This window comes from Ambystoma mexicanum, chromosome 4p (genome assembly GCF_040938575.1).
Source record: "Ambystoma mexicanum isolate Mex_15411 chromosome 4p, UKY_AmexF1_1, whole genome shotgun sequence".
Classification (NCBI taxonomy): Eukaryota; Metazoa; Chordata; class Amphibia; order Caudata; family Ambystomatidae; genus Ambystoma; species Ambystoma mexicanum.
In genome coordinates, this window is record NC_090927.1 from 203,792,761 (window position 1) to 203,818,467 (window position 25,707).

Genomic DNA, 25,707 nt, shown 5'->3' on the forward strand with positions numbered 1-25,707 from the left:
GTATCACAAACAGTTCGCAGCCACAATCTCGTATAGCAAGCCATGGTACTTTGGTACACTTCCTATTTAGGGGCATAAAGTGGCGTCGCTAAGAGGGGAGGTCTGGGGGGGCCGGGCCCCCCCTGTGAAACCCTGTGCCCCCCTTTTTTTATGCCCCCCCACCCAAGACAAGCAGTGACCATGTTCTCCCCCTACATTTGTCTGTGCCCCCCCCTACGCTCGTCTTTGGCCCCCTCTGTGCCCCTCCTAAATTTGATTCCTGGCGACGCCACTGGGGGCATACCAAGCAGTAGTGGTATAAGGGGAGCGGGGGATGATTCAACAATAGGGAATAGCTAAGACTGGCTTTGCTTCTGGATTTATACTGCGAGAACCTTAGTGGTGCTCCCATGAAAGGCTTTGTAGTGCACAGTCTGACAGAAACAAGTGAATGTCAAAATAAGGTCTTAGGCACCAAATACAGCTCTGAACTGCCTTTATTACCAACACTTGTGACTTTCCCAACATGACTGAACCCCAGAGATCTTGGGTAGTAAAAATAAACAGATGTAGTTTCTGGAGTGGCGACGATACAGTGTGGAAAAAACTAAATGGGATATGCTGCATATATGCTCCACAAGTATGCCTCAGATTTCTCTTCCGGCCTCACTTTCAGTGTGACTTGGTCAGGATGGCAATCTACAATTGAAACAAAAAACTTTGGAGTGCCATAGTCATAGTTTTCCCCCTCCCCCAATTTTGGGCAAGATTTGTGTGTTTGGAGGGGAGTTGGTTCCTGGTCTCCTGAATTAAACAATTGTGCCATCACTACAGTAACCAGAATCCCTTGAAACTGAAATTGAACAAGTAATTAGCAACACCTGAAAAGGAACACAGCCTCCCTGAAGAGAGTTTGAGACTTGAAAGTAGTTGGAGGAGTAGAACTATTGTGCATTTGAACTGCAGCAGTTGGGATTTAACCCTCGTATTTTTTTTTTATCATTGTTGGGACTTAACCCTGTTAATACTTGCATCTGGAATTCAACCCTGTTAGTTTTTGAACATTTTGGGATTTAAACCAGTTATTACTTGCATCAGGATTAAATGACTGGGAACTAGAGTGCGCGCCTGACCTTGTTCTACAATTGAAACAAGCCTCAGATCTTGTATAACTGTTTTCATATCTTGTGCTCTAATGTTGATCCTTGCCTAATGGTTTGAAGGACATTTGCACAAGATGAACTGCATAAACACACCTGGCAGTATTAAGTGGAGCTGTTTGTTCTTTGTAGGTTTCATGAACCAATAAAGGCTCAACTTGAAATTGTGTTACCCTGAAAATATTATGTTACTGGTTTATCGTTATTTTTGCAGTTCTACACGATACCTTTGAACTGCTACAGAGAGATTTAAAAACAACAAACGAGGGAACATTATTTGAAAAAGAGCTTTCTTCATACAGTTGAGATCTTCAAAAAGGATAGTGTGCTTATCAAGTGGCACATTGGTGTCTTATCCACAGATTGTTCTAATCCACATACTTTACATACACAGATATATACACACACACACCCACCCCTATAAAAATGCTTTTATGCTTTCATAAACACACACCTACAATAGAAATACAACTGAAGTAACACTTCCATGTTTTTATTTTTGATAATTCAGAAGGCCATTATGATACAATATTACATTTCAGTATTCTACAATATGAATCAATAAAAACTTTACAATTCATTACAAGGATCTTTGGATTTTAGCTCATTAGGAAAATTGACAGTTCATACAAGATGCCAAAGAATACTGCTTCATATATACAAATTATGTACAAACAGACCCGCCACATTTACAAACAAACCCGCAAAAGAAAGAACATTTTCCATGTGTCCCATGAAACTGCACAAACGTAAGCAATGACATTCCAAAGAGAGAGACACAAATCGTGCCATTATCAAGGATTAACACACAGACCTAACGATCAGAAAAGTGAAAATAACTTTGCAAATTTTATAACCCACAACACATGTATATGAAACACAGGCACTGTTACGAGCGTATAGTATTCAGTTTTACATTGTCACTGACATTTTATGCATAGTGTAATATGCAAGTAATCAATAAAAAGGTCAATTTGCTGTTTGTTGCATTGTTATATTGAATTGTCTGAATTTCTGCCAAATCCCAGAGAATGTGACCAATGTGGAGGCAGTCCAAATCTGAAGAGCAAGATGTGAAAATCTGCAGAAATATTTTAAGATTTCTGCTGGAAAAAAAGGGGACACATTTTGAAGGGCACACTGAAATCTGAGTAGATTAGAGAAACTCAAAGACTTGTTATTACTGTAAAGTAAAAATAACAGAACAAGCTACATACAGCACACTGTACTGAATTGGTTAATTTATTTTCATCATTGTGAAGGTTTAGACTTCAGCAGCAGTGGTAACGCTGCCACCGATGCCCCACTACCTCCAATTCAGCCAATTTGGCTTCATTGCCACAATCAGCGGGAATTTGCTCTATTTGGATTTGCAGGCAAAGCAAGACCTTCCATAGGCACAGAGAAAATAGGCAGGGAATTTACAAAATATGCAAGGGGCTTTCTAAAGTTTTCTACCGATATTGCCTGTTTCCACACATTTCGCGATTCAAATTAAAAGAAATCAATATGGTCATTGACATTTTGTGGGACAACGCAATAAAACAAACCTTAGCACAGTAAGATTGAGTAGAAATCAGACTCGATTGCACGGACCTGGAAGCCTGCTGCCTATACTCCGAATGTCGTGTAAATGCAAAGGTGGCAAACTGATCATTGCAATCTATGTACAGAAGAAGAATTCAGCATCATTACATGTATTCCCTCCCAAACCGACATCCATACACAGTTAAAGCATAATCTATTTCCTAATAAGGCACTTTTCATGTAGCAGTGCAAAGGACGTTTGGGAAAGTCGAGGGAGCGCTTTACCTAAAATAGCTAACTTTGTGGGGAGTGCACCACGTCTAATAGTTTAATTTGGGTTCTAAGTTTTCTATTGTCTCAAACTCGCTTCCAGCATTTACATTGTCCAACCGTACAAATGCAAAGGAGCTTTTTGGGGGAGGAAAACCATGGGCAATCATTTCTCCTGTGGAATGCAGCACTACCATAGCAAAGGCTGGCTGAGGATCCACCCTGGAAACTTGGTGAACTAAAACTAGTAATACAGTGACATCTTCATGCAAACCTTTTTGTCTAACTCGACCTTAACAGGTCAAAGCTTGATGTTGCTGCTGGACAGAGGTAGCTCAAAAAGATCCAAGGAGGTTGTGATTGGTTGGGAATGGCCAACAGTATGAGCATGCCACGGGCAGTCACTGGATGGGCAAAAAGGCAAACCCTATCCACAAGCACTGTGTCCCTCCTCATATCCCAGCTCCCTCTCAGGAGTACTCCGTGGTTCTTAGAGGGCTTACTAAACCTCTGTAAGTGCACAAACACAAACCGTTACTTTATCAGTGATTGTGGGATTACCAAAAGAAACAAAACTGGGTTTCCTATTTCTATAGGAATAAACTTACAACATGTAGCTGCTATATTCAGCCAACCCGCAAACATTTTATTACCTTCACCCATTTGTAGCCTCACATGCTAGGTTTGCAAAAATACATCGTATTTATAAACATTACAACATGGTGGGAGAATAAACCCTCAGGGCCAATGAGACAATTGACAGCAGATCTTGGCTAAGAAACAAAGGCTGCTGTGTGTGAACGTGGCCTAATACAAGAAAACGTTGCATGCAAGTATGTGTGTGGGGCTCAAGTAAAACCTCAGCATTATCTTTGTAGAATAAATGGAGACTATTTTCTAAAAATAAATATTGCAAAGCATTTGGGTTCAAAATCAAAAGGTCACAAATTGTGCAACACTTCACAACCATTCTCCAGTCCACGGTTCTACAACCTATAGCCCTCCAAATAGGTTGGTCTACAGCGCAAATGCTCCATCACTATTGACTATACTGTCTAGGGCTGATGGGCCATTGTAGTCCAAAACATCTTTAAAGCCCCTTGCCTATTCGTTTGCTTGAAAGTTATAAATGTGACACGAGGGTGCATAGTCAAAAACAAACTGCATTATGAATTTCTTATTCATAAAACCATCTGTGACACAACTTAGCTTGAAACTAGTGTATATCTGCAACAGATGCCTACTGGGTTTATTTAGTCACTGCAGCTTTAAAAGCATAAGCATATTTTGCTTGAGATTTCATAGCATCTATTCCTTATAAAAGCAACTAAACGCAGACTCTGGCAACTGAACTCTAATGCCCGAAATCGTCTCAGCCACTTCTGCACTGAACAGATGAGGTCATCATTCAAGTATTACTTGAGCTCTAAACCATCAGAGATCAAAGGCTTTACACAAAAAGGTTATGCTTTTATTTGAGAACAAGTTACTTTCAGACCTGGTAATGTTCTTTCGATAGGTTGTTCCTCCAACGTATTCCACATCTTTGACAGTGATTACCACAGCTGTGCTGCTTCAGCAAACTTTCGGCGTAGGCGTCCTCCATCGATGACGTCGACTCGCTCCCTCGAGGACCTCCTCCGACGGTCGACGTCACCGGATGTTATATGTAGGACGCACGGCGACCGTAGCCTCAGTTGTAGTTTTTTCCCCCCAGAACGTGTGGCACCAATCTCCTGCCAGTATTACTACAGAAAGCCTTATGGAAACGGAAGCTGCAATCGCATAAGAAATTCTGTAGAGGGGCAGGTAGGGAGGGTACGATGTGGAATACGTTGGAGGAACATCCCATCAAAAGAACGTTACCAGGTAAGAAAATAACTTGTTCTTCGAGGGGATTGTGTCCTCCGATGTATTCCACATCTTTGACAGACCTCCAAAGCAGTACCAATGTAAGGAGGTGGGAAAAGAATTTAGAATTTTTTAGAATGCCCAATCAAATTGCAGAATAGAGGACTGCCTTGTCAAAGGCCAAATCCTACCCATGGATAGAGTCCAGGGAATAATGTTTCACAAAAGTATGGACATGTGGCTGCTTCGCAAATATTGTAAATCGGAACACCCTTCTGTAGTGCAGTGGAGGCAGCCATACCCCTAGTAGAATGAGCCCGTAAGCCTACTGGAGGGTCCTTTCCTGCCAAACGATAGCCTCAGAGATCGTCAAAATGATCCATCTAGACAAGGTCTGCTTGGAAACAGCCTGACCTAAACACCTTCCGGCGTAACCAATAAAGAGCTGATTGTCCACTCTGACCCCGGGACATCCGTGAGAGATAGAAACTCTCTCCTAGGGTCCAACCTATGGAGCCTCTCCTCTTCCTTACCAAGATGTGGAGGAGGATAGAATGCCGGAAGAATTACCTTCTGGCTCAGATGGAATTTCGACACAACCTTCGGAAGAAAAGAAGGACGAACCCTAAGGACAACCCTGTCTTTATCGAACACAGTGAAGGGTGGTTTGGCGGAAAGTGCCTGCAACTCACTCACTCTGAGAGCGGAAGTAACCGCAACTAAAAATACAGTCTTAAAGGACAACAGTCTCAATGGACAAGAATGTTAGGGCTCAAACGGAGCTCCCATTAGGAACTTTAAAACCAAATTCAAATCTCATCACGGCATCTGGAAAGGCGACGGTGGAAACACATTAGTTAGCCCTTTTAGAAACTGAGATATCAAATTTTAAGATAAGAACATTCCTCAGACGAGCGCTTAAATATGGACAGTGCCGCCAGGTAACTCTTAATGGTACCCACATGCAGGCCCTTGTGGGCTAAAGAAAGCAAAAAATACAAAACCAAAGAAATGGAACATTGGAAAGGATCCCCATTCTGTACCCTGCACCAGTCACAGAACATCTTCCAACGGCACAGGGATTTCGTTGCGGGCCTTCTGGCCGAAAGCAACACCTCCATCACGTCTTCAGGGAGGTCCCATTCCTTATATCTCAGCCTTTCAGCCCGCAGTTCTAACAGATTGATGTGGAGTCTGGACTCCGACGGAGACCAACGACCGCTGGCTGTCAGCTTGTTGGCATGAGCTCCCCAACCCGTGAGGGATGCTTCCGTCACGATCATCATCTCCGTCCACGATTGCCAAAATGAAGCCCCTCTGAACAGATTTCCTTCGATGGCCCACCACAGAAGGTCCTGGGCGACCGAGGGTGGAATCTGAACGGGATCTGACATCCTGCCAGAGAACTGTGACCACTGGATCTTGAGTGCTCACTGCAGGGATCTCATCTGCAGCCTGGCCTCTGGCACCAGTAAAATGCAGGATGCCATGAGACCGAGCAATCTCAAGAACTCGAATTCCTTGAGACTCTGGGCACGTTGAAATTTGTCCACCATCTGCAGAATGTGATGAGCCCTTGCGTGGGGAGCCGAACACTGCCCCAGGGATGTGTCTAGCACTGCTCCGATGTACTGGAGCCGCTGGGTAGGTGTCACATGAGACTTCTTTAAGTTGAGGGAGAATCCCAGCTTTGTGAAGGGAGTGGCAGGTGACGTACAGATGATCCTGGACTTGCTCGGGAGAGCGCGCCCTGATCAACCAATTGTCCAGGTAGCGGTATACATGAATCCCTCCTTTCCTGAGATGCGCTGCCACCACCACCATCAGCTTGGTGAAGACCCTCGGGGTGAGGTCAATCCGAATGGCAGGACCTGAAACTGAAAATGCGAGTCGCCAACCGCGAACCTCAGGAACTTCCTGTGCTTGGGATGAATCGGCACATGAAAGTAAGCATCCTTGAGGTTGAGAGACATCAACCAATCCTGAAGTTGAAGGGCCTGGAGGACTTGAGAAGGAGTAACCATCTTGAACTTGTCCTTCCTGAGGAGCTTGTTCAAACCACGCAAGTCCATGATGGGTCCAAATCCTCCTTTTTTCGGGATAAAAAAATATGGGGAATACCATCCCTTGTTCCTCTCCGCTACAGGTACCAGTTCTATGGCACCTTTCTCCAGCAGGGACAGGATTTCTTGCGCAAGGAGCGGATCCGGATGCTTCAAAGAGAGCTTCCCTGGTGGATTGCCGTGAGCCCTCTGCCGGAAAGGAAGACAGCAGCCGTGGACTATGGTTTCCAGAACCCACACATCTGAAGTAATAGCATGCCATTCTACAAGATGCTGCGCCAGCCTTCCCCCCAACCGGCGAACCATGGAACATGGCCTCATGACTGAGCGGAAGCGGCTGCGGCAGTGCCTGAGGGCAAGGAGCCAACTGCCCGAGCAGCTTTGGCACCTCGAGTACCTTGCTTTCCACCTCTGGTACTCCTACGGTGGCCCTTTGACTGGCAGCTCCCCTCGATCTACCAAAGGAAGAGTAGTATCGAAAGGAACCTCCCCTCCATTGCTGTCCCCTAGGACGAAAAGGCGGAGGCTGACGTACTGCAGCGCTCAAGGACTTCGCTGCAGCCTTGGAGGTCTGCAACCTCTCAAGACTCTCGTCAGCCTTGCTGTCAAAAAGATGGACACCATCAAAGGGCATGTTGAGAAGCCGGGACTGCACATCAGGAGCAAACCCGACTTTCACAACCACGCAAACCTGCGCATCACAGTTTTCGTTCCTCCCCTTCGGGAATATGTTCAGCCGCCAACGACACAATTCCACAGAGTGTGCGTGAATCTTGCAAGGGCACAAACGGAGTTGGCTGCCTTTAAAGCCATAACTCCAGAAGAAAATACCTTCGCCCAACCATCAAAGCGCTTGTCGTCCCTATCAGGAGGGATTGTAAGGTATTCAGCCTGATTTGCTGGGGCCGTAGCCGCCTGCACCACCAAAATCTCCAGAGTAGGGTGTGCAGACAAGTAGCAGGGGTCACCACTGGCTGGGCGGTATTTTTTCAGCAATTACTTATTCACTGACGGGAGACTCTCCGGAGCAGTCCAAGCCGCTGCCACCCTTCTTTGTAAAGCCATATGAAAAGGCAACACCGGGTCAGTGGGTGGACCTTGGTCCAATATATCCATCAGGTCATCCTGCAGAAAATCCACAGGTGGAGCAGACCACCCCAGATACTCTATCACCCTCGACATGAGGCGCCTGTATGAGGAGTCAGCATGTGTACTAGGCTCAGGCCTGCCAAACTCAACTTCCGGGGAGGTATCAGGACCACTGGCGTCATATAAAGATTGACAAAGGTCTTCCAGTTGGCTATGACCAGACAACAGGTCATCGAGAACCTCAGGAGGCACAACCCCTTCTTCATCAGACTCCTCTGAAATGTACTCCAAGAGTTGGAACAAGTCCACCCTGGGAGGAGGAATAGAGTATGGGTCAAACATAGGCCACACAGACTCCGAGTGCCTTTCTCTGAGCTTCCACAGCTCTCCAGGGCACCTCTGGCAAATTTTCCTGAAAAGGCGTCGAGGGCGCCGATGGAAGTGGCGTCGACCGAGGCGCTGACGACTTCGATACCGGCTTCGAGGCCGGAGCCCCGAGCGTGTCCTTCGACGAACATGGCGCCGATGGCTTCAATGCCTTCTTCGAAGGCCTCACAGGCTCCAACGGTCTCGACGGTGGCAATCATCCTTGTCTGATCGGGACCATGACAGTTCCCGATGATCGCGCCAACCGCCCGAGCCCGAAGGCGTGCGAGCAGTGGCTCTAGCGTGTTCCTTGCCGACTTCTCTCCAAGGCGCGGACGGAACGGTGCCCTGCGATTCCAAAATCGCCATCATCTGCCGGCGGAATTCATCCCATTCGGCCGGCGACGAGTGTTTCGAGGGACAAGCCACCCGCCGTCTGGCCGAGTCCTCTGACGAGGAAGGCGACCGGTGATGGTGCTTCCGTGAATGCCTCAAAGAGGCAGAGGAATGATGGGACCCACTCCTAGAACGAGACCCCCTGGACTTATGCCGACACGGAGAGTCGCCCCTCGAATAGTCAGTCGAAAGTCCAGCGGATTTCGACTTACGGGGTTTGGAAACCCTACCCACTGACAGCTTCTTCTTCTGCTCCCGCAAGGCCTTCGACATCAAAGACTGGCATTCATCGCAGTCATCAGTGGCGTGGCTCTCGCCGAGGCACCAGAAGCAGATGTTGTGCGGGTCCGTAAGAGACATCTTAGAACCGCAGTCCCGACACTTCTTGAAGCCCGACTTCGGGGTAGCAGAAGACGAAGACATATTTCTCAAACAACAATAGAAGAACCGATTCAACAGCAGAACAGAGGCGCGCCGAGGTTCCGAAGCGAACACGTTAGCGGAAAAAACAGAACTGAGGCTACGGGCGTCGTGCGTCCTACATATAACATCCGGTGACGGAACCGTCGGAGGAGGTCCTCGAGGGAGCGTGTCGATGTCATCGACGCATGACGCCTACGCCAAAAAAGTTTTCCGAAGCATCACAGCTGTGGTAATCACTGTCAAAGATGTGGAATACCTCAGAGGACACAATCCATTCGAAATAAGGTTTTTGTGGGGCACTGTAGGTACATTCTTACCCCCAAGCCTCATGATGTAGGTGCATCTTACAACAAAGATTCTAAAGTCAAAAAACACATCAAGGTCTCCAATTAGGCAGTACAGCAAGGATGATGCTATCTCTATTTTATATTAAGCAGAAACATCCCCACTGTCTTAAGATGGATGGACTCATGAATTACATGACACGTTCTAGCTAGTCAGCCCTATGCAAACAAGAGCCACAGAAAGGGTGTATGTATCTGTGGTGGGCAAATCCAAACTAAGTGCTTGCAGGAGGGACCGCTTTCCACTTCATTGGTTTGGAGCTGTGATGAATCTGAATGAGTCATCACTGTTTTACCGGCAGTGACTTCCCCCATGTGGTAGGGGACAGCAGCCGCTACCTGATCCTGTCCCTGGGTGCGGCTGTATGAGGAAGGATCCGGGGGGAGAGGAGCTTGGATGAGGGCAGCCTCCGGGGAAGTATCCAGACTTCATAGGTTAAGAAGTGGTATCCCCACCAGTTAAGGGACCCCCTTTCTACTACCCTAAGAACAATCTACAGCCTAATGGAATCATGGGTTGCACTTATCCTGCCATTCCCCTAAAAACTACTGGGACGAGAAAGCATAGGAGTATTCTGAATAAAGATATAAAAAAAGATCACCTTCACAGTACTGGGACGAGAAAGAGGCGAGGAGCAATGATTATCACTCCCCATGAGAACCACCATCAGCAGCCTAGTCTTTCCCCAAATCCTATTGGCAGTGTGAGAGAGGCCCTCTCTGGAGGACCTGGCTGCAGGAATCTTATGTTGCTGAGAGAAAGGTATTAAACTGTCGTGCCAGAAGAAGGAAGGGGGAACCTGTGCACCCTAACTGCCTGTATGGATCTGAGAAGTTCTGGAGTAGCCAAGGAGACCAGTCTGCACCCTTCGGCAAAAGAGGAACCCCTGGGCTTCAGCACCGTGCCATAGCCCAAAAGAAACTGCAGACTCACTCGCTGAGGGGGAAACTGGGGGAGTTTGTTTCTTTACTCAGCTGGGGTGAGGCCAGTTGTAGTTTATGGTAACAAGACTGAAGACTGCAGATGCGCGGCTCGCGCGAGAACCGTACCTCTTTGCAAGGAGTGGAAAACAAAGGCTGGGACAGGCGTGCTCACAGATGGAGAAGAAAGAAGCTGCTGACCCAGGACACGCTGCGGGAAAGGCAGGAGCCGGTCAGGGTCTCCTGGGCGTTCATAGGTGAAAGAAAGCAGCACTTAATTTACTGGAAGCCAAGAAGATAGCAGATGTGTCAAGTTGAAGCCATGGGAGACAGGCAAACCAAATAAAAGTGCTGCGAGAAGGAAGCGGACAGGAGCCCTTCACCGGCTGACCTTGAGAGAAAACAGGAACGCCAACCAAAGCTGGTGAGTCCACCCAGAAGCAGCGGGGCCACCAGGGCATATCGGTGATCATGCAGAGTGCAGACAATTGTGAACAATGTAAATGGGAGAGAGGAAACCAATGGAAATATTGGAAAAGGGGGAATTACGTTACAAACAGACCTTCTAATCTGTGAATGCAAACAGTGCAAGTACAGAGCAAACAGCGAAGATATATTAGGAGTATAAATTGCCCAACACAATATCCAAGCAACTTTGGGACCGGGCAAAGACCCCGAATGAACAGAAGTCCCGCCAGGAGAGTATACCAGGCAGTCGCAAGTGTGTGAAAACCAAAAGCCCTGGCAGGAACGTATAACAGGCAATTTTAAGTGTGTGAATCAGAAGCTCTGGTAGAAGAGTATCCAAGGCAATTAAAAGGATTGCATTACTTAGATCCGAAGAAGTATCAGGACTGGGAAAAGGGATTGTGTTAATCAAGGGAGAAGGAGCAGCATCACCTGGCAAGGTGCTCAGAAAGAAACCAGAATTACAACGCTAGATAGTTTTTTGTGTAAATGTTGCAATTGGCCAACAAAGGCCCAAAGAACTGTTGTGTTTTAAACTTCAAGGAATACAGAAGACTCCAGGGGAAGGGACCTTGAACTTTTGTTGGAGCCATTTATTTTTCCTTTATTAACACTTTTCTAAACCACTTAGGGTTAAAGACATTTCCCTCTTCAGTTTAGAGTTAGGTTTTTAGTGTAAGAGTCAGAATAGACATTTGGACACAGGATAGTTTTCATTTGGACATTCTGACACAGACAGATCCTTAGTTTTTAGTTTAGGTAGGGAAATTCCTCTTAGGACAGGATCAGAAAGGTATTTTCCCAACCTCTTATTTTCAATAAAGTCTTTAACCACAATCATAGCTGACTTGTGTCCCAGTTTCATTCCCGACTCCTCACAGATCTCATACACCCCTTAAATTTTACACATTTTTCTGCAGACTACCCCACCATAGTAGAACCCCAAGTGCACTTTTCAGTTGTAGAAGGGAGGCCGCACACACAGTAGTAATTGACTCCTGTCAATGTCTATTTCAAGCGATGTCTCAAGTCATTCCTCTGGATCCAAAAGACGTGTGCCCACAAATGTCAACAGCTTTCTCTGGTGATCAGGTGTATATGGTCCTGGCATATATGGTCTAATGAAAAGTTCTAGGCATTCTAACTGACATCAGTAATCTTGACGGAACTATACGATTTAGATAAATCTGAACATTTTTCTTACTTAACAACCAAACAGCATTGCTTCTCCTCGAATGTGCTTTGTACAATATAGATGGCTATACTGGTTGTTTTGTACATGTAAAAAAACAATTTACAAGACAGAACCTTGTTTTTTTTTTCTTGGTTTGTTTATACATATCTACGTGATCCGACCGCGGCTGATTGTACCGCGGCCGAAAAGTTTGCATGTGAAATGTATGAACCACAAAAGGTTTGTACATTTCCCATGCGAACACACATACAAAACCCCTACATACCCACACACAACACACCCACAACACCCCCCACCCACACCGTCAACAGGCCCCCCCAAACCCAACATATACAAACCCTACTTACCATCTCTTCATGCGGTGTCCCTGCGGTGCAAGTCCCCTTTCACTTCCGTGACCAGGAAACGGTGCCACAGGGTCTTTTTTTTATTCTTTTTTTTTTTTTAAAGAATCGGGTGTGCTGCAGGGTTTTCCCCCGCACCACCCCGCTCATTATACCACACAGTTTCTTAGAAATATGTTTAGGGACTGAGGCGAGGCACTATGGGTAGTATTTTAATTTATTTTTAGATAGGTACGGTTGTAGTTCAAGAAACAATTCACTAAATTGTGTAAGATCTTGAAAAAAGTGCAAAGTGCATAACAAACATTCCAGTCTTGACTCAAAACAGATACATCTGTGAATACACTTTTTAAAAATGATATTCCCTAGTAGTTTCTTGTAGCCTATTGCCTGGGAGATTCCCTACCAAGCTGCAATACTGAACAGTGTCATGGTAAAACAATGAGATTTGTCTGTAGTTGACAGACCAGAACGTATGGTGCCAGAGAGGCAATTTAACTGCCCTAAGACTTAAGACACATCCTGTACCTTGTTCTAATCACAGGATCACCTTACAAGGCACAGAACTCCACAGCAAGGACCATATCTCAGTAGTTACAAACAGACTCCACCGATTACCAGAGCAGGCTCTTGTAGTTCCAAGCACTATGTTTGACACCAAAATGTATCAATGGAATTTTCTTTCTAGTTCAACACTTTGGCTTGTGAAAGGTACCCTACATCCCTAATGTTCTTTATGACAAGACTATGTCATTATCCTTTCTTGGAACCTAAACTGTACAGTGCCCCTCCTTTGCACATTTAGTTTGCATGACTGGATGCTTCATAGAAACCTGCTTGAAATAAAAGTGTTTAATACCCTTATGCTGGTCAGCAGCCTTGTGACAGAGGACAGCACTTAAGCAATAATGTTTCATAAGAGCTGTTTGTATTCGACCCCACTCACTACATAAATCAGACAAGTGAACGCCCTTAAAAATAAAATCAAGACCTTCCCACTCAAGGCTATCCAAAACGCACTTGTGTCAAAAAAGATGCCTCTCTGCGCTGTAAAATTGGTGCCCCCCTACAACCGTCACTGCTCCTCACCACTACCACATCCACACCCCGATCCCCAACATGCTCTACCTCACCCTACAATATGCTCCGAATTCACACAACATTCCTTCACTTTTTTAACCGTAGTGCAACTTATCTGCACTCTAGTCCTTAATAACGTTTCAAGGTCCCTTTCATGTATTGCATACAAAATGCACTGGCGAAGGGGGCCAGAAACTGAAAATGAACTCTTTAATCATCCATATACATTATGATATAGAGACACGGAGGAACAAAGTATTAGCTTTAAATGGGTCATAAATACTGTGCAGATGGATAGTTCATAAATCTCTTTGTGTTCCTCAGAAATTAACCTTAGCACTAGAGCACAAAACTTTGCGGTCAAATGCATTCATTAATCACAATCAGGCAATGCATCCCTTCAATACAATGCATGATTTTGTAACATATGGAACTTCAAAAGTGATTAACATGGTTAAGAAAGAAAGGGCATGCAAATCTCAAATATGATGGTTACTAGTTTGGATACTTAAAATCGTTTGCACGAATGATGTACAAGCCAACAATAACGGGAAAAATGTCCAGTGACTGCACTGTGGATCACTACACCTTCTTTTCCGAAGAATATATAATATAAACACATTCTCCAATCTAAGACTTATTTGTTTTTAAGTCCCAAATAACTACTCAGGAGTGTGAACTTATACTGAGAAATGCAGGAATGAACAGGAATAGTCTAGTAAGCAATCCAAAAAATTCAACTGGATCAATGGAGTAGTGACCGAGATCTACTGCATAAGTACAAGTTGTATTCCCTTTTAGCTAATCATTATAGGCCTACTTGAAGCTTCCAGAATACATTGTGAAATTCCTTGACTACTAACACTGGTCCGTATTTATGCGATTCTGGTTTAACCTATTGGGTACTCTTGAAAGGTGGGGCAGTATGAGAGGTCTACCTGAAACCCAATGGCTATGTAGATTGTGTAAAAGAAAAGAGCCTTTGGAGAGCCTAAAACATTGGGTGCCCCATTGCCCTGTGACCAAAGCTCTGAGGCTGCATTATTTGGGGAGATTTGTGGCTCGGGAGGACAGTTTGGAATCAGAGTGGCTTTGGAATTAATTGTTGGAGGGGAGAAACGCCTCCATGATACTTGCACTAGTAAGACTCAAATCTATCTTGGGTGAAATTTTTTACTCAAAAATGTGTGTAATGTGATATTATGTAATCATATTTTATGGAGATGAAATGGTGTGCGTGTATATTTATTTGATTTTCCGTCCAGATTTTTATACGTGTTAAAGTTTTGTAAACTAATTACAACACTTTTTTTTTTAAATGACTACAACATTGTGACTCCAGCATATTTGTCTCTACGTCATATCTTTGTCTCAAATAAAATGTAATAGTTATGATAATGCTCACATTTTAGAAAATGTGCCAAAGGATAAGATATTATGTTAAATGTGATACTTTTTCAAAAGGATTAACTATGACAACCAGAGATGAAAAATGTGTCTAGCAAAGTGGCTGCCGCGGAGATCATTAAAGAATTGATATTTTATCCGTACTAATTCAGAACATGCTGAACCTTCCTAGGACATAATGTTCGAATGCATCAATGAAAGAATTTAAAATGCAGGGCACACGCAGGCATTCTGCTCTCGGCACAGCTCCTTACGAATGCTTCTACATGTTTAATAACCACACAGACATTGAGAAGGTTGTGCTCAGGACCTGGATGAAGGGCGTTTGCATAGTGTTGCAAGTTAGCAGTTGCACAGGGCTGAAAAACACATTTCTAGGTTGAATTTGCTGGGTGCTATTCTTTTTAAGAAATCACTGCGTCATCCCTGTACTGGGGAAATGTCAATTTCTTTTCTGCAGCATGTATGCAAAGGAATGTTGGGTGTTCCAGTTGACATTTTGACAAGTCACACAAGTTTATTCACTTTGCTCTAATGTTGCATGAATAATGTACAAACGTTACTGTGGGAATTCTTCTGCAATCCATACAAAGGTAAACTCCATAAAGAATACATGCACGTTTGTCACTTGATATTTTTTACTCATAGCAATTTACTGAATTGCATCATTTGCAGAACAAATCCAGGTCATCGTATTGAATTGCAATGCTGTACGTGCGATTGTACACAATGGTGAGGCTGTATCCTGTACAACATTTGTGCACTTGGCTGGACTACCATTTTTCTAAGAGGACTATAAAATGGAGATGAACCTATTCAAAATGTATACTGTCTGTGATGAATCCGATGGAGTCATCACAGATTTCCCAGCAGTGCCCTCCTCCCATGTGGCCAGGGGAGAGCAGTCGTTACCTGATCCTGACCATGGCTGTGGCTTTTTTTTCGGAGGATCACATGGGGGAGACAACCTCTGGGGAGATGTCATGGCTTCATCAGGTGGGACATGGTATCCCCCATTTTCTCTTGAAAATAACCCTCCCATATCTAATAACCTCATGGCTTATTGTAAAAGACCCACTCCTTCTCCCATGAAGGATAGGAAAGTCACACTCTGCAGCTATCAATCATCCAGTACTCATTTGCCAGTTAAGACCGCTCAAATTGTTTATTCAAGTTTTCCGAATCAAAAAAGGTTTTCCTTTCCCAGAAGGAAGAGGAATAGAGCATTGCAGAGCAAAGGAGGCCACAAGCCCAGCAAGAGCTCTAGTGTTTGCTCGCACACACCTGGGCCCAGGAAGTTTAAGAGGCAAGTGAAGCAGGGATTCAATGTCTGCTGCTGGCGGGAGAGGGCTGTGTCTCTCTGTGTAGCTGAAGAAACCGAAAAGCAATTACTGGCGTGGTGGAACCAGGCTGCTCCCCACCGGAGAAGGAAGAGGCTGTTGCGCAAGAAGGACACGCTGCAGGAACTCCAGGAGCCGGTGAGAGACTCATGGGCATTCGTAGGTGGAAAAGAGCAGCACTTTCCTTAAGGGAGCCCGAACGAAGCAGATATATCAAGTGTAAGCCACAAGAGCCAAAGAAATCAAGAGGAAGCGGTCGCGAGAAGGAAGCAGACTGTCGACCACAGGAGAACTCCGGAACGGCAACATGAGATGGGGAGTCCTCTTATCGTTTTCTCCTTGATACGCCCCGGGGTCCCCAGAGGCAGTTGGGATACCGGGGCATATCAGTGGCCATGCAGAATTAATTTAACCACAAAAGAGAAAGAATGAATTAACTTAATATTGAAAGGAAAGTTAAATTACAAACAAAGCCCTTACAATCAGATGAATACATATTAGGCAAGTATAGAAGAAACCCGGATGGGATAATATATCCAGAGGACATATTGACAAATCAAGTATATATGCAATTCCAGGGAAGGGCAGAGACCCTGAGTGAAAAGAACTCCACAAAGCAGATGAGCATACCACCAGGCAATCCCAAGTGTGTGAATACAAGAAGCCCTGGTAGGAGAGTATACCAGGCAATTACCAAAGACTGAATATAAGAAGTACTGGCAGGAGAATATACCAGGCAACTAAACCTACGGGCATAAAGAGGTTCTGAGAAGAAGCATCAAGAAAGGGATTGTTGGAGCCAGGAAAAAAGCAGCAAAAACCCTGGCAGAAAAGCATACTAGGTATTCAGAAAGACAATTGAAAGGTCATGCAAGTTTGCACGTCAACATTGTTGTGAGTCAAGAAAGGCACAAGGAACTGTTGTATGTGCAAAAGAGGAATCCAGGGGGAAGGAACCACCCCCTGGAGCAAGGACCATTATCGTTGATGAACTTGTGTTGGAGCCATTTATTCTTCTTTTGTGAACATTTTTCGAACCCTTCCAAGGTTAGAGACATTTTCCATTTCACCATAGAGTTTGGTTTTAGTGTGAGGGTCAGAATAGAACCTCAGACACGGGACAATATTGTTTGGACATTCTGGCACAGACAGATCCTTAGTTTTGGTTTAGGTAAGAAATATTCCTCTGAGAGCAGGGTCCTTTTCCATAACCCCTTATGTTTTCAATAAACATCTTATACCAAAAACATGGCTGACTTGTGTCCAAGATTAATTCCAGAGTCTTCGCATGTCGCAATTGGTAGCATACAATTTGAAATATTTATTACCAAAGTAAAAAGAAAATATAAGATGTAGGCATTATCGAATGCTCATAGGATCAAGTTATTCCTTATTCCATTGAAGCTTATGCTCAAGACAAGCATGCGTAAAGAGAACATTTAGGCTGCTAAACTGTTCATCAACCACTGTTACAAATACCAAATAAAAACAGGTTTGGCACAATGTATGGCTCTTTTCTGTTGCGTGCATTAACTAACACGGTCAGAAACTTACTGAAGAAATGGGAAGATGGGAAAGGGAACAATAGCTGAGACTTCTTTCATGAGATTTTCAGTACATCTGTGTGTAGGTAAGTCAAGTGAAACTTATAGATCCCAAACAACCCCCTATTGTTATCATTTATAGAACATGAGAGGAACATCCAGGAGTTCATTTCGATGAGGCCCATCGTGAGTCTTGGTTATGTGTGTATTTCTAGGACAATAATAACCAATAGTTGCATTCGGAGCAACCTGGATATCTTGATTACTTATCGACGTGTATTAGAAGCATTAAAGGCTTGGCATTAGGAAAGATGTCTAAGGGGTGTGCGGCTGTAACGGCTGCCTGGACATAGCGCTCTCAGCTACGCTGTCCAAAATTGAAGGTTTAATCCACCACCTCGTGGACTGAAGCGACAGTAGGATTTTTTGGTGGGGTGTGGATTTGCTTGTGCCCTGGGATGCTGGCAATTTGCTTCTCAGGAATCTGTCTGCCTCAATCAGCAGAGAACACAGTGATGAAAACTGGTGACTAAAATAGCAGTCTAGCCGTAGTGTGATGTGATGCTGCTTACACTAGAAGACTTGTACGCTTCATCGGTGCGCAATACAAGGTGGACTTGGGTCGAACAGTGGTGAAAGGTTCCTGGTGGTCCAAGCATGCCATTCATCTGTTGGAACAGGGTGAGTCTCTGAGCAAGATGTCTCCCTGGGCCGTTAGAGAGCTGGACACATATACTTGTCTTGCAGGTGTGCTCTGTGTAGAGGGTACCAACACTTTCATATAGCTTGTGTCGAGAGGTGTGCCTTGTAGGCAAAACCCTAAGAGCCCTCTTGATAAGCTACATGTACTTTCTATTGTTCTAACTGGGTTTTTCATAAGAGGGAACTTTGTGAAGCTGACACATTGATATGAAGTGATTGAATGAGTAGACGTACTATACGGATGGACCAATCCCCAAGAGTGAAAAGGAACCTTGTGACCAGAAAATAATGCTGCTGCTACAATCGACTGTCTCAGCTTGACCAAACAGTAGAATATTCTCAATTTGAAAAGCGGTGAAATCAGATATGGGATAGCAGTTCTCAACTAATGCCGATATATTATCAGATATTGCCCATCCATTAAACACTCAAACACCACTTATAAATGGCAACTGCAGCAAACAGAATCAGAAATCTTCTATGCAGGCCCTTCCAACCCCTTAAGGGGGAGCCTCGACGCAACATATCCTTAAAATGCTCTTGTTAGAGCTTTTGAGACTGAATTCCAAGAATATGTGTCAGAACTAACAGATAACTTCTCTAAGACAGAAGACTGATTAGAGGCACTGGAAAATAGCCAGCTTTGAATAGACCTCCTCCAAATGAACTATGAGGAAAAGGCCTCTGGAAACTCATTCACAAAAGAAGGAACTGAAGTTGGATGCCATTGACAATACGGAAACCAAAGAGATCTAAAGAATTTTAGGGCGTCCCATGATGAGGAAGCTGAATCTCCAGTGAAAGTAGAAACATTTGTGAACGAGGTTGTGAAGGAGGGTGGAATGAAGCTTATGTAGGACAGGGCTCACAGGGTACAGAAAGCCCCCAGAGTTATAGTGGTGCAGTGCCACTATTTCGCAGCTAAAGAGAACATTCTCTCAGAAATCAGAGGCAATTACGCAATATTGTTTAAACATTACAAGGTGTGCATCGTCCAAGATTTGTCAGTAAACGACTAACAGAATAGCAAAGAAAAAAAGATATTGTATATAAATGGGGCTACACTTTTGGAATGATATTTGAGATTGGTGAAGAAGACTATGCACTCTAAAGGTTGAACAAGCTATTTGCCACCTGGTGGAAGAAGTGTTAGCCACCATTGAAGGTTCTCTTTCTGCCTTTCAGTTTAGCGTTTGGGAGGGGTCAGGGAAGGCTTGAAAACAATGAAATGAAAGGCACAATGAGAATAGCTATGGAAAGGTGATCATAATGTTGTAACAAAGTATTGCATACATTATTGATCGGAGGTGGTTTATTGAATGAGAATTCTTACCCGACAGTCTTTAGGAGTATTACAAATATTATGGAAAGAGTTGGGGGAAATCTAGGAGTTCCTTTTATGCCTCATGATAATTGTACTTGTCGGGTTTCTATGAATAAAATACATTTGTGTTTTTTATTGAAAAAATAAACACATTTAAAAAAGCACAGCATTCAATAAGGACTGGGAGGACCGACAATTAAAATAAAGGCACTGAAAATAATATATTAGGGCGTCTAGGAATAGACCCATTTTTTTGATGTGACCTGAGGCAACCTCTATAGTATAGAAAACTGTGCATGTTTAAAACCAGGTTTGAGTTATGGTGTCATCTCAGGATGCCAAAGATACCACATGCTTTATTACATGTTTGTAATTCTTTTCTTTCTGCCCGTCACAACAATCTTCCATCCTCCGTCTTCTTAACCCTTCTGCTGCTTTTGACCACTCCATTCGCCTTTCCTCCCTCTCATCCTTGTGCTTCTCTGGCTCCATTCTGCAGTGGTTTCAGTCCTCTCTCTGATCCATCTGATTTTGCTTCATGGGCCATCAAGCTTTCTTCTCCTCATACCCTGCTTTATGATGTCCCCATAGTTCCGATCTTAGTCCTTTACTGTACTCTCTATACTGTCCCTCTTTCTGACCTCATAAGCACCTTCAAATCTCTTCTGCCATTTCGGACACCCATGTCTTTTTCTCTTTTTCCTTCTTCACTTTCTGTCTCGTCTCTCAACCATCAAGTTCTGGATGGCCTCTTCTCTCCCTCCCAACCCATTTAAAATGGAAGTTCTTTACTTCCCTTCTTCCTCTCCTTCTCACTCTCCTACTGGTCTTTGCTTCCACACAACATCTCTTTTTGTGCTAACCTTGATGTCACCATTGACTCCTCTCTCCTTTTCATCTCACCTCACCAACACGGCCCGTATCGCCCGTTTCCACCTCTATAACCTTCGCTGTCTGCACCCTTCTCTCTGATTCCATGCTCTAAAGTTCTCCTCTCCTCTCATCTTAACTACTGCTCTGCCTTATTGTTCGGTCTCCCTTCACATCTGGTGCCGCTTTATTCCATCTTTAATTCTGCTATTCATCTCCTTTTTTTTCTCCCATCACGGTTCCCTACCAATCCTTCTCTTCTCTCTGCTTCCTAACTTTCTTTTGATCTCCATCTTTTTTCACTTTCTTTGCATCGTTTTTAAGTGACTTCATGATATTGCTTCTTCCTATCTTTCTTTGCTAATCTCCTTTGACTCCCCTACACGTCCCCTTTGCTCTCAAACTCTCTATATTCTCTCTGACCCCAAGCCCTTTTGTGTCGCTTCCTGTTTGGGCTCTTTCGCTTTACTGGCTCTCCAACATTCAAACAGTTATCCCTTCGTATACATTCTTCCACTTCTCTTCACATCTTTCAGACTTCCATCTCTTCTTTCTAATATGTAAAGGAGAAATTTTCTCTTGCCTGTGTCCATGACTTATCATCCAATTTCATTATTTTGTACCGTCGCTGTTAAATCACTCCAATTTCAATGCATACAAATGCAAATGTTGATCCTGAGTCTAAGCTTTAATCAGCAGCTCTCTTGTGGGAATTGCAATGGCTGGGGTGAAAGAAGGCAGGTTGATACATGTTGGGCCTGGGGAAACTGCTGGCTTATAGAGTATGGCTGTGCTAAAACCCCATGACCTGGAATAACGCAGGAGCAGTATCTTTGTTTTGATTGAATTTCCCGCCTGCAATAGTTCTCAAAATAATAAGGTTTATCTTGATCACAGGGGATAATTATTTACTTTAGTATAAAGCTTGTTGTCTAGCAGATAATGATTATAACGAAATGGTCATGCGACTGTCACTGCCTGAGTGCAAGGCATTTTCAGTAGACCCATATCAGCAACTCTATCAGCGACCCAGATGCACCCATCATGGTCCAGAATCCATAAGATCAGATAGCACAGCAAGTAGAGCGCTCGCTTTGAGATCAGTGCAGAGTCTGCCGACGCAGGTTCGAATCCCAGCAGGGCCAAACTCAGCCTTTCATCCTTCCGAGGTTGATAAACGAGCACCACACACTGTGGGTAATACGAAGCAGCGCTCAGATGCCTGAGGGTTTGGAGCGCTATATAAATGCAAATTAATATTATAAGGGAATCAAACACCGACAAAGAGTGTACATTTTGGTCCCAAATTAAGATTCCCTAGTCCAATTCCATGAAGGCACACTGAATGAGCCAAGGATGAGAAGACCATGTTCAGGAGCTCTAGTAGTTTCACGGTGAACAGAGTGCTACAAGAGCTGAAGATGTATTTGGAGAGGATGCCAAGACTGGTTTGGAATCATTCAGCTAGTGTTTAAGAGTGGCATAGATTGTGCCCTCAAGGTCTGGCATCTGTGGCAAAGGCATAACTGGTGTTGCATTGAATAATGTCCAATATTCTCTGGATTCAGAGAAGCAAGCCACTTTGCGTATAGGAGATCCACTATGTTCCAAGAGCTAATGCACTGCTTTGAAGGCCGGGAAAATATTTCAAGTTGCAAGCTTCTAGCCAGACATAACAAGTCACTTGCTCCCTCAGTTCTCAACATCAGGCGTGCACACCATTTTTTAGTAGACATGAGTCACTTATCACTAGCTAACAGTGTGCACATTTTGATGCATGGAAGGGATCGCAAGACAGAGGAGATAACAGGCATCCAATGCTGCAATACGTCTTATATACCAATGGATGATTATTTGTGCCAGATTCATCAGTTCTTTGACAAGCAAGTCTCCTGGGCCATTCGAGACACTGCTCTCAAAAAGGAGCCAGAAATCTGTTTCACGCAGGGACTGGGAAGGGATGTGGCACTTTGTAAACACCAAAGACATAAGGGAAAGCCAAAGTAACGGAAACATGTGTACCGTTTACTCATTCTGAAAGTCCTGGCATTTGGTGGTGTGACAAAGAGGAACTGATAAAAAGCTACCCAAGACATCATTGCTTCCTAGGATGCTGATGGCCCAATGGCTGACTCATCTCTGCAGAACTGTTGCAGTCTTGCAACAAATTAATCAGACTCTGGGACTTTACATAATGGGAATCTTTCTCCAGGCCCTGCTCATGACTCTACTTTTCAAGACTCACCTACACCATAATCCACATACTCCCCTATGGATCACATGCTCCTGTCTCACAACACCTCCCTGCATTCTCACGGGCCTTCTCTGGCATTTGCATCAGAATTAACGGCAAAACCTGCTGGCTGGGTCCTTAAAACCCAGAGTAAAAATAACTAGTATCAACAGGTTTGAAACAGTTGTGCTGCTTTCTTTCAACTATTATTACAGAGGCTAAACACAATAGTACATGAACATTCTCATAGGATCAATTTAGAAATTAAAAGCAATCAATTGCAAACTAACATTATCAAATACCAGTGATCATATATGTTAACTGCTGCCAACAATAATTCATGTGCGCTTGATAGAAAACATGAATCTTAGACCCACTTAAAGGGAATTTAAGGCACTTGGGTATGCAGAGTGATATGAAACGACCAACAATGCAAAGGCATTTTAAATTTTACAGTTTTCCAATTGCAAACCACTATGTTTTGCCAAATTAAAACCACAATCCACACACCACATTCAAACTACCAAAGAAAGTATTGAGGGGCCTACAATCAAAGACCGCTGGCAGAAAAAGGGAAAAGTGTTTCCACAGTAGATACTTGTAGAACATCTACTGCCATTTGGAATTATTGTTTTTGAGTATTTCTTTTTTGTCTATGCAAGAGCAGAGCGGCAGTGCAGTACAAATGCAAGGTAGCATGGGGCCTACCACCTGCAGGTGGGAGTACGATTGCAAATCGCAAATGTTCACTTAAAAAATAAATTAAATAAATATGTTGCACAGTTACGCACAAAAAGGACCTCTGTCAGCTGTAATGGTTCCATTCTCACCGCAAGTGAATATGTTATTTTTGATACTCAAATCTGAACGTGATTTCATTTTTAAAGTGGCGTGATAGCTTCCATAGGGTTGCGGAAGTGTGTTTACGATACGGTGGTATGATGCGAGTGGTTGTGTGGGAGTTAAACCAGTAGAAGGCTGAACCTCTTGTGGAAGACCCGAGCCGTGGACGAGTTAATTTAGGTGCTAGGAATTTTCCACATTTCCATTACAAAAAGACACATCAAGTTGTGTCATAATTAAAAATATAACAACAAAACGTACATGAAATCAGACAAAGCCCTTGTTAGGTCACCATGCTAATGACGGGTAGGTCCCATGAAAAGATTTAAACATGTTTTACAGTACTAAAATGATTCTGGAGGCTGACATGGCTTTGAAGACATCTTTGAAAGCGCCATACCTGCAGTCAATTTAACATGTGCCCCCGTTTCTATACATGGAATGGCTTTTTGATTTAACTCCCAAACTTGCCAATGCCACAGTCCTTGAGGTCTAACAGCAATGCGCCTGCTGGCCGAGTAATACCTCTTGCGATGATTACTAAGGACCCAGTGGCTGCACAAATCTGGGCGACCCTTCAGAGATAGTTGATCATAAAACTACTGGATATATCTATCGATTGATATAACTGTAACCGACTCATAGAGCAGAAAACTATCTCCACCGTTTAAAAAGATGAAGCCTGTCCATTTCTTTACATGGAAAGCACCCTCACCGAAACGTCATGATCTCTGTTTACAATCCATTATAGGAAAGGAAGCATTTACCACATTGTCAGTTGTCCAAGAGGAACACCTAATAAATTACCACAAAAGGCAAGCATGAAAAGCACAATCTCCATGAGGTCTGGACATCCACGACAGAAGTCGTCGAATACACTCGCCCAGAAGCAGGTTTCCTATTGCTTTCACAATTGGCGCTCTAGTTATTCCTCAGCTGGCCCAGGATTTCCTGTTTTCCGGCTTCTTCAGGATTCTTTCCTCTGGTCTTAGAACCGACCCCGCTTCAGACTTGGCAAGTGCTGTCAGTGTTGCCAGGTTAGACGCAGAACCAGACAGGTTGGCGCTCCTCCGGTTTTCGGATGCTGCTGTCCCCTGTAAGCGTAAACCAGCACTACGCCGTCGCAGCGATCCTGTGGCTTTCTTCACGCGGTCTGGCCTCACTAGAACCCCATAGCCTGGGTTGCACTTGAAATACTGTTTTCCACCCACAGAGCCATCATTCTTCCCTTTAAAAAAAAAAGGCAGTTGGGAGAAAAAACATAAAACAATTATTAGTCCTCAGTGTTCATACATCGATCAATATCTATCTGAAAGAAATGGAGAAATTATTTTGACATTACGAAATGTACACAATTAGATTAAAGAACACGGCACAAATATTACACTTGAAAAGATCGGATTTCATAGAATCAGGAGCAGTTTACTAACCTGTGCCCGTCCCTAAACCAGAGCAAAGTTCGCACCAAGGTCACTGAAAGTAAGTTTGGGATTCTTGCACAAAAAATGAATAGGGGCACCAAAAGGAGAAACAATGCTTCGTTTATATCACTAACAAAACCACTTTTCTAGTCTGCAGCTGGCAAAACTAAGTTAAAGATTTCAGTTTCTCAGAGCAGTTGCAAGGGAAGCAGCAGAAGCCACTGGTTGTCTAAGAAATCAGCATGTCGGAACCAAAAATCAGCCACAAGGGAAGTCATTTTAATATTAGTTTGAAAAATATTTTACCGAACGTAATTAAATTAGAACTGGAACAAAGTTGCTTTTTTCAAAGAAAAGAATTGTCTTTACACCGAAATGTGGTTTTAGCTAAAAATGTCAAACATTTGCAAGCCACATTAACATTACACAACACATTATTTAAAATAATGAAACGAATTAAAAATGTTTTCCAAGCATATGTTTAACCTTAGGAGAGTGGACCTACGTGTATAGTCTGGGCATCTAGGGTGGCAGGCACTTAAAGGGC

At 43.9% G+C, this 25,707-nt stretch overlaps 1 protein-coding gene across 1 annotated transcript in view; it reads right to left on the reverse strand.

Annotated features, from left to right (window-relative positions):
* Positions 1–1,616: 1,616 nt before the first annotated feature.
* The window catches only part of KIF13B (kinesin family member 13B), a 1,451,009-nt gene continuing 1,426,918 nt past the window's right edge, over positions 1,617–25,707 (reverse strand). Inside the window, exon 40 of the mRNA XM_069605712.1 lies at positions 1,617–24,967. Within this exon, the coding sequence (XP_069461813.1) occupies positions 24,672–24,967 (296 nt within the window). The 3' untranslated portion in view covers positions 1,617–24,671. The remainder of the gene's footprint in view (positions 24,968–25,707) is intronic.